The 8,686-nt window shown below is 41.2% G+C and overlaps 1 protein-coding gene across 1 annotated transcript; it reads right to left on the minus strand.

Moving 5' to 3' along the window:
- Positions 1-1,272: 1,272 nt before the first annotated feature.
- Positions 1,273-7,991, minus strand: slc5a8 (solute carrier family 5 member 8). The gene is made up of 17 exons (XM_050036436.1): positions 7,706-7,991; positions 7,302-7,421; positions 5,755-5,820; positions 5,595-5,646; positions 5,409-5,476; positions 5,257-5,295; positions 4,746-4,861; positions 4,266-4,406; positions 3,915-4,044; positions 3,155-3,243; positions 2,818-2,927; positions 2,654-2,721; positions 2,481-2,567; positions 2,038-2,255; positions 1,845-1,948; positions 1,622-1,710; positions 1,273-1,535 (listed from the first exon to the last, which is right to left on the minus strand). The coding sequence occupies exons 1-17, from the start codon at positions 7,937-7,939 to the stop codon at positions 1,416-1,418; spliced, it is 1,851 nt and encodes a 616-aa protein (XP_049892393.1). The 5' UTR covers positions 7,940-7,991; the 3' UTR covers positions 1,273-1,415.
- Positions 7,992-8,686: the final 695 nt, after the last annotated feature.

The following is an 8,686-nucleotide window of genomic DNA, read 5'->3' on the forward strand; positions in this document are numbered from 1 at the left end:
AAAGCTTTAGACAAATGTTAGGACCTCCTACTTTATTGACATACAGACACATAAATGCATAAATAAATAAATGTAGGTGTACAAAAATCCAGAAATAAATTAAACATATATTTATTTATTTATTTATTTATTTATTCATGTTCTGTTTAAATTTCAGCTTATATTTATGATTTTATTTATTTTTATGCCTCCGTGTTGGCAATAGCCATGGCTGACCTAACATCCATCTCATTCTCGTGAATGTAATATCTCAGCTTGAGGGATTTGTTTTTCAAATTTGGCACAAACGTTAACTTTGACTCAGTTATGAGCTTATTAGATTTTTGTGGTCAAAGGTCAAGGTTAGTGTGACCTCATCTGTCTCATTCTTGTGAACATGATATCTCAAGAACGCCTTCAGGGAATTTCTTCAAATTCGACACAAATGTTCACTTGGACTCAATAATGTACTGACTGGATTTCGGTGGGTAAAGGTCAAGGTCAGTGTGACCTTGCATCTGTCTGATTCTCATGAACACAATATCTCAAGAACACCTGAAGGGAATGTCTTTATATTTGACACAAACGTTTAAGCTAAGTTGCTATGGTCATATTGAATACTGTTCTACTCTTTACAGTCACTGTATTGTCAAGGTCAATGAACAAAATGATCAAGCTATTAAAACTCTACACAACATACCTGCACCAGACATGATGTTATAAAGTGTAGCCTAGGTTCTCTGTGATTTCCTTCTTGCATCGCTGAAGTCACCATTAACTATTCATCTTCATGATGTTATAAATGGCATCATTGTAATCCTTGACCATTAAAATGTAGGGTGGAGACACCTATTCTGTGTCAGCATATTTGGTTCAGGAGATATGATGCAGTAGGCCTATACATTATTCAGTTATGGTGGAAAGCAGTGTGGCAGCCATGGCCACCACAAAGCATTTTTGTAATGGCATAATTTCTAAACATGTTCAGGTCCCCAAACTGTACGTGTGTTCTAAATTTCATGCTTTTATGAATAAGGGAATTTTCACATATCACCTGGACTAATACACAACACAGTAAAATATCCTGTATCTCAACATCACCTGTAAGCACATGTTCATATACACTGAATGGCCTAAAATATGAAGAACAAAAATAAATCCATCCAGTCATTCATTATTTATTTTTAACATGTGCAGTGAGAGGTGGACAGGTTATCAATGTATAACAGGGCTAACACACACAGACTCATACACTCATATTCATACATATGGGCAGTTAAGATGAGCCTGACCTGCATGTATTTGAAGTGTGAGAGAAAACCTAGCCAAACACAGGAAAAAACATGCAAATTCCACACAGACTTATTTCTGTAATTCAAGTTCATTGACAATTCTTGCATTAGACCAGAAATCACATAACAAACATTAGTTTAATTTCAAGTAGGAATGCTGCCTTTTGTTAAGTCCAGCTCAACGTCACAGAAAGCAGGATTAGTGCTGCCAGTTTTCTTCTCTCTGTCCCTCGTCAGATTGAGCTCTCCCGTTCGTCTCATGACCTCAAAAGGGAAGAGCACAAAGCAAAAAGTCAGCAGCTGTTACTAGTGAATGGCATTTGATATTTCTTCACTGCTGCAGCACTTACTCTGTCTTTGAAACACCTGAACAGGTGATAAAGGGAAGTGTCTTCTTTCTTTAATGTAAGCTTAGATTCCGCCCTTAGCTTCAAGCCTCCTGAGATGTACATAGAGATCACAAAGGTCCACAATAAAAATTTTGAACCTCACAAAATAGAACAAGGAGATCTGATTTTATAACCTTGTTAAGTACTAAAATGTAAATTATGCAACAAAATATGTGTTATTTACCTGTGATCAGGCTGACCAACAGTCCCACACTGATAGTTATTAAGGTTCCAATGGGACTGAAGTAAAGGTAGGACAATGAGTACCAGCTATTTGCCAGCAGAGGCCTGCAGGTGGGAGGAAACAGTACATGGTCAGAACATTATGTACAAGGTACTGGAAAGAACTATGACAGTTAGGATACTAAACTACACACCTGGCATCAATGTCGTGTACTGGGGCTGTGTTGATGGAGGTTGGCTGTGTTGGCAGAACGGTGGAGTTGAAGTTGATGCTATCCGTGGTGGTGAAGTTACAGCCCTCAGTGGTCAGTGACAGAGGTCGGGTCATCTCAAGAGGGGGAGGGTATATTTGGGCTCCGATGCCCACCCAGAGAGCCACAGCCAACCCTGACACAAGTCCTGACAATGCTCCCTAGAAGACATTTCAGTCACTCAAAATGGTAAGATGTCCTTTTGGGGGAAGGAACGTATAACTGGTATACAGATGTTTTTAAACGGTGGTAAGAAAGAAAGTGCTGTGATGTATAATTTAGGGAGTGGCACTGCTAATCCATAAAATAAATATTAAAATATTTCAGAGAAAAACATTACTTTTTATTATTAGCATTATTAAAATTACAAATGTGGACAGGCTTACTTTGGAGTTCGCAAATGGACAGAGGATACCCAATGTAAACACACCAAGTAATGGACCTCCTATGATCCCAAATATACTGATGGCTGCCTGTACAAAGAAACACATATGAGTCAAGTTGCATAATAAATCATAAACCCCAGGCAGAGCCTCTGGCCAAAGATTTTGCACTCTACCTGCAAGATCCCTCCCATGAGTGAAGCCAGTCCAGCCATTCCAATGCATAAAACCCCATATGAAAGACCTGCAAATAACATTAGGGATTTGATTAGAGATTTAACCACCTGATGTCAAACTACTTATTAATCTGAAACACTGTAAATAAGGATAATCCACTCACTCATTCCTTTGGATATCCAGGACAGGTGTTTCTCAGACATGTTAGTGTACGGTTTGATCAGGTCCTCCACTGTCACTGCAGCCAGTGCATTGATGCTGGAGGACACTGTGCTGGGGGTTGATATAACCACAAAATCACTCACAATTTAGCCAAAGAAGGACCATCGTACAAATACCTTGAATAAATGGATGCAAGGTTAATAATAATTTCGTAGTACTGAATATGAGCTGACATGCTGATCAAAGACATAGAGATGATCGGACGAAACAGACATAATCTCCCTGTGTAAGTTTGCTCTGTTGAGTGAAACAACTTCAATGCTAAGTACTGTATTAACCTGAGAGATCCGCTATATGCAGCTGCAACAAACAGTCCAGGAAGGCCAGGATAGTTTCCCAAGATGTCCATCACCAAATACGGCATCAGCTACAGAGGCAGAGTGAGACTGGATTAACATATGTGATCAGGAGACTTGGAGCCTCACAATGCATACAAGTATTCATACATACAAACATATATATTCCATTGCCACATGCATAACATAAACCTGGCTTAGATGTTACAAAGAGTCAGTGGTTGGATTCTGATTGCGAAGTTAAGGTTATGGATATAACCCCGGTTCTCTGATAAGCACAAGTGAGTGTCTCATTATGGGGAACGCCTCTTGTGTGACCTCACCAGAAGCTCAAATAACATTACACCAGCCCTAACTGGCTGGCACTAGTGACACATATGTCAGGAGGGGATGGCACCCTCCTCCTATATATTGGGCTGGCATAGGGTAAGTCGTCATTCAAAACAAACTCACCTCTTCCTCGCTTCCATAGCAAGGAGGGTGGTCTGGTGAGACACTCATTCATGCTAATGAGAGAGCTAGGGTTATATCCATAACCTTAAGTTTCTAACAGTACGATAACTGTCCCAGAAAATATTGTGGTATCACGGTATTACAGATATTATATGATTATCAGTCAGAATGACCCTTTAAGGAATGAAAACAGAGGGGTTATTTTTGGTTGAACAAGCATTTTATTACTATAATTGAAACTGGAAACCATTTTGTTAATGGAAGTTTGTGTAAAAAGTCTCCCTTATACCTGATCGGGAGCAGAAACCAGTCCAGCGGTCCATGGGTCACAGTTCTTAAAGACTGAGAAGAGACACATTCCTGCAAATACTGAGCACAGCAAGATGGCGCACAGGCCCAACAGGTTGATGTACAGAGATCTGAAAATAAAGGAAGGAACACTCACAGAGTAACAAAGCACATAGACAAAAAAAATGCACTAACCCCTGTATGATTGATAAATGAGCAGTGGTACACCTGAAGTTAGTCGTTGATTGTTTTCCATGGAAATATGAGAAATACGCCAACAAACAGCCAAAGGAGCCAATATTGCAGAGATTTCTACCCTATCACATGTCTCTCCCGCTAAAACAGGACTCACAGTCTGGCATGTGTGATGCTCTTGCAGGAGATGTATCTCTGAACCTGGGCCTGGTTGATGCCATAGATACTGACCCAGACAAATGTCCCTCCGATGGTTATGGTCCAAAAAGTGTGTCTCCTCAGAGGGTTTGTGTCAAAGCTAGGGAAATGGAAGAGGGAGGCATTTTGAATTTCAGTTACAAGATTGTTGCCACAATTGTTTCATCAGACATCTAAATTCAGGGACTTGTTACACCATTGGTAAAGATGTTTATGAGATACTGAGCGCCATGGAGAGACAGACTGAACAAAGGGGTTTAAAAGTTTCAGCACCATAAGCGCAACAGATTGTTCCTCACAGCTGGAAGGACAGCACAGTATTTTAAAGAAAATACTAGTACTATCATGGTGTATCGACATGTACCTTTCCGTCTGAGTGTTTATTCTCTTCCTACTCTTAAACAGAGCCATTCAACGTTATATCTGGGCACATACTCACTCCATAAAGTTGACTCTTCCTCCTTGTTGTGAATCTGAAATGATGGGGATGATGCCACCTTGTAGGACCACAGACCTGATGATGACAGATAGGAAGCCTGCAAGCATGACACCAAGCTGGAGGGGGAAATTTTGATCATTAAAGTTCCTGTTTTTTGTCCCAGTGCGGGTCCTGTTTTTTTTTAAAAGAAGAAGATATACTTTATTACTGCTACTGCCACCCCAATTTCACTAGTTTATTGCATTTAAAATATTGTACATGGATAACATAATAAGTATAATGCATTCATCCAAAACATGAGCCAAGCTTTTGGTGTTTCGAATAAGATTTTGCTAATATTTGATGATGTTTCCATTTCTGTGAAGATCAGTTTCTTTCTGTGGTGGCCTACAGCTGCTAGTGAACAACACTGTCACCAGGAACCATGAAAAAGTATGACACGTGCACAGTAATCTGAATGAATCGTAGCAGTGGTGCCATACCAACCACTTGGTATGTTGTTTTTCTCTACCTGAAACACATCTGTCCACACCACCGCCTTTAGACCCCCCTGCAGAACACAAATAGATACAGTAATGTCAAAACTTGCCACATAATTAAGACATGTATTACATTTTATTTTTGTGCTCAGCAGGACTCATTTGAGCAGATTTCGTTACATACCATTGTGCAGTAAAAGGTGCAGACCACGCCTGTGGAAATAACTGCACCCCACAGATCCATCCCAGTCACTGCAGAGAGAGGCAGGGTTTCAGACATACTCAGCTGAGCAACCAGCCTAGCAACTTCAAGTGCCCTCGTCTAGGAATGTTTAATGAATCTGACCGCTGTGAGCTGAAACCAACATACCTTGGTTTAAAGCAAGAGCTGGGGCATAAATGACGATTCCAGTGTAGAGGATCTGCGAGAGATATAATACAGACACCAGTGACCTTCGAGTGTCAGATTTGCTGTGTAAAACTCGGAGGTCAAAGCTTTGTTAGTATGTGTTGACTGGTTTCTTACTCACTGTCTGAACAATGAAGAGCGCAGTTCCCAGCAGTCGGGTTGCTCTGCTGAAACGCAGCTCCAGGTACTTAGCAGAGACAGGAAGGAACAGACAGTATATATCAGGTCATTACTGGAACAAACTGTACTTTTTTTTGCATGATAATTCGAGAAGATATTACCCTGTCACCACATTCAACACTGGCCTCTTTTTACCTCTGCCTACTTTGGATCCAAGGGTACCTTAAAGTGCAGTGCTTGATTTGATATCTACCACCCTCTATCTACCATTATTCATGCCTACTCCTGGACTGCCTCTAAATCACCCTAACTTGCTGCCCAAAATCTGAAAAATGGACAAAGAATCAGAGTTAAAACACACTTTGCCTGTGAGCCAAAACCTCTCAGCAATCCATCTTACTTATTTGGAGAGAAACACAGCGACAGAGCTTCCACCATAAAATTAACTAATATTACAATAGAGGAAAAAGTTTTTTTTTAATAGAGCATACAGTAGGTGTTGCGCTTTATCTTCCTCCTCCTTAAAGGACTGCACCCAACAAATGATCATCCATCCATTTTCAACCGCTTATCTGAAGCCGGGTCGCAGGGGCAGCAGGCCGAGCAAAGCATTCCAGACGTCCTTCTCCCCAGCAATGCTGTCCACCTCCTTCTTGGGGGCCCCAGATCATTCCTGGGCTACATGCTACTTCTTTGTGCACCAGACTGTTTATGCAGAAGTGTTCTCCCCATGTCAGCAACAAGCCAAAGACATGCATGTTAGGTTAATTGGTCGTTCTAAATTGCCCGTAGGTGGGAATGGTTGTCAGCTTCTATGTGTCAGCCCTGTGATAGGCTGGCAACCTGTCCAGATTGTACCCTGCCTCTCACCCATTGTCAGGTGAGACAGGCTCAAGCTCCCACTGCGGTTTTGAATAGGATAAGCGGTTATAGATAATACATGATTTTAGTGAAAATACTTGTGTTTGGGCATTACTCAGCATATGACTGGATTTTTGAGACTTGGGTAATAATGCACAAATCATGTGAGTTTGTAAATGAATGTTTTGATATAGTTTTGCTGTTGTTAAACACGGCCCCCAATTACTTCAGTTCATCAAGAATTTTCTCAGTTTTTGGATTCTTCGTTCACCGAGGAGGCATGTAAGAAAAACAAAATTTTCTTCCTGAGTTGGACATAACGCAAAGTGAGTAACTGATATACAAATAATTGTTTTGGGGGTGAAGTCTTCCTTTAAGCTTAAACTACACAGTAGCATGCAGACCTGCACACCATTAACAACCCGCTTCTGCTGATGTAGAACTACGCAAACAGGCAGTCTCACTCTGTTTGAAGAGGACATTTCTATATAATGTGCAAAATAAGAGAGCTCTGATGCCCAATCCGTGTCACCTTACCTGCACCTAACTCCATTTCAACATACCCACTGGAGCAAAGCCATATCAACTTCACACCATGACAAGGACGTGCTCTTCGGAGTGAGACATAAGCAGTCAAGAAAAGCCACACAAACCCACACACTAATCTAAAAACCAAACCACACTCACCTCATACGTGCTGGTGATGGCCAGCCTGTAAAAGACTGGGAGAAAGATTTCAGATGTGACCACCATCGTCATTATATAGGAGAGACCATAAAATCCAATACAGGCTCCGTAGCGGTACACCTACAGTTCATAATAATATGAGTTAGTGATGTTTTCAATGATTCTGGCAATGTCATCTTAAGGAAACTGAAAGTGTCTTATTTTGTAGTAAGCACAGTTTGCAATTATGTGCCCATGAATTCTCTTTTATAATCTGATTAACTAGAAGGATCAGGGAAACTGCATTGGGAGAAGTGATGTATCTCATCCCACTAAAAAGTTTTCTTGCATTAAAACTCAATCAGACACACAATGACTTTTCAGGAGAGATGGTTTTTCAATGTGTGTCTTGGGAATAACCTTACCTCGGCTGGGTTGGATAGCACCGTGATGGCTGACATGAAGCTGGCAGTCAGGGACAGGGAGACAGGCAGGGCCGTCAGTCTTCGACCCCCCATTAGGAAGTCCCCTGAGCTTCGCTGGCTTCTGTCCGCCCAGGCGAAGTAGACCCCGACGGCAGCAGACACCAGGAGCATGAAAGCAAACACCACATAGTCTGCTATCATGAAGGAGCCAGCGACCAGAGAGTCTCCTGACATTTTGGCAGAGGTCAGACCAAAACTAGAAATAAAACTTCTCAGAAAGTTACTCAAACTGTTCCATGTGTTGGAGAAACAGATCCTCTGTGGATGAATGGAAGTCTTGATACATCACCGTCTCACTCAACACTGAGCTGAGAGCAGGAGCACGGACCGAAACCTTTTATATGTGTGTCTGTGTGTGTGTGTGTAAGAGAGCATTCCAGGCAGGTACATGTGGAGTCAACAGGAGAGGAGAATGAATTGTTCACCTGACCACAGGATTAACCTATCATCAGTTCCGACTTCAGACCCACACACACACACGCACACTGACTGACTCTTCCCAAAAGGCCTACAAGTAATTCCACATCAGCTTCCTCCATATTTGTCCTATCAGCTCCCACTTGGTGACCACAGTTTAGTTTTTATGAACCTTTTTTAAGATTCCCTGTCTTTCACTTGTACCTAAAATATCTTTGCAATATTCACACTTTTTATATGTGCTTTAACACTCACAAAAAGTGTTCAAGTGGAGTGATTTGAGACAATACAAGTAGAGATAAAAGTATAAAAGGAAGAAACACCCCTGCACACATTTCTACTAACTGACCACATTTTGGTTTAGTTGCTGATAATCTCTCTGTGCCAGGAAATGGTCTCCACAAACTGTGTGTTTGTTTTTTAACTATCAGGCAAAAAGTTTCCCGTATTATATGTGCTATAACAGACTTCAGAAATGTACACAATTTAGCAATAATAGAGGGG

This window comes from Epinephelus moara, chromosome 23, assembly GCF_006386435.1.
Source record: "Epinephelus moara isolate mb chromosome 23, YSFRI_EMoa_1.0, whole genome shotgun sequence".
Lineage (NCBI taxonomy): Eukaryota > Metazoa > Chordata > Actinopteri > Perciformes > Serranidae > Epinephelus > Epinephelus moara.

Bases quoted from the DNA above. Each gene is read 5' to 3' on its own strand.
- slc5a8 (XM_050036436.1), bottom strand. From the start codon at position 7,939: ATGTCAGGAGACTCTCTGGTCGCTGGCTCCTTCATGATAGCAGACTAT. The intron at 4,862-5,256 runs GTAGAGAAAAAC...TTCCCCCTCCAG, and splicing joins TGTGGACAGATGTGTTTCAG to CTTGGTGTCATGCTTGCAGG. The intron at 3,244-3,914 runs GTATAAGGGAGA...CTGCCTCTGTAG, and splicing joins TGGTTTCTGCTCCCGATCAG to CTGATGCCGTATTTGGTGAT.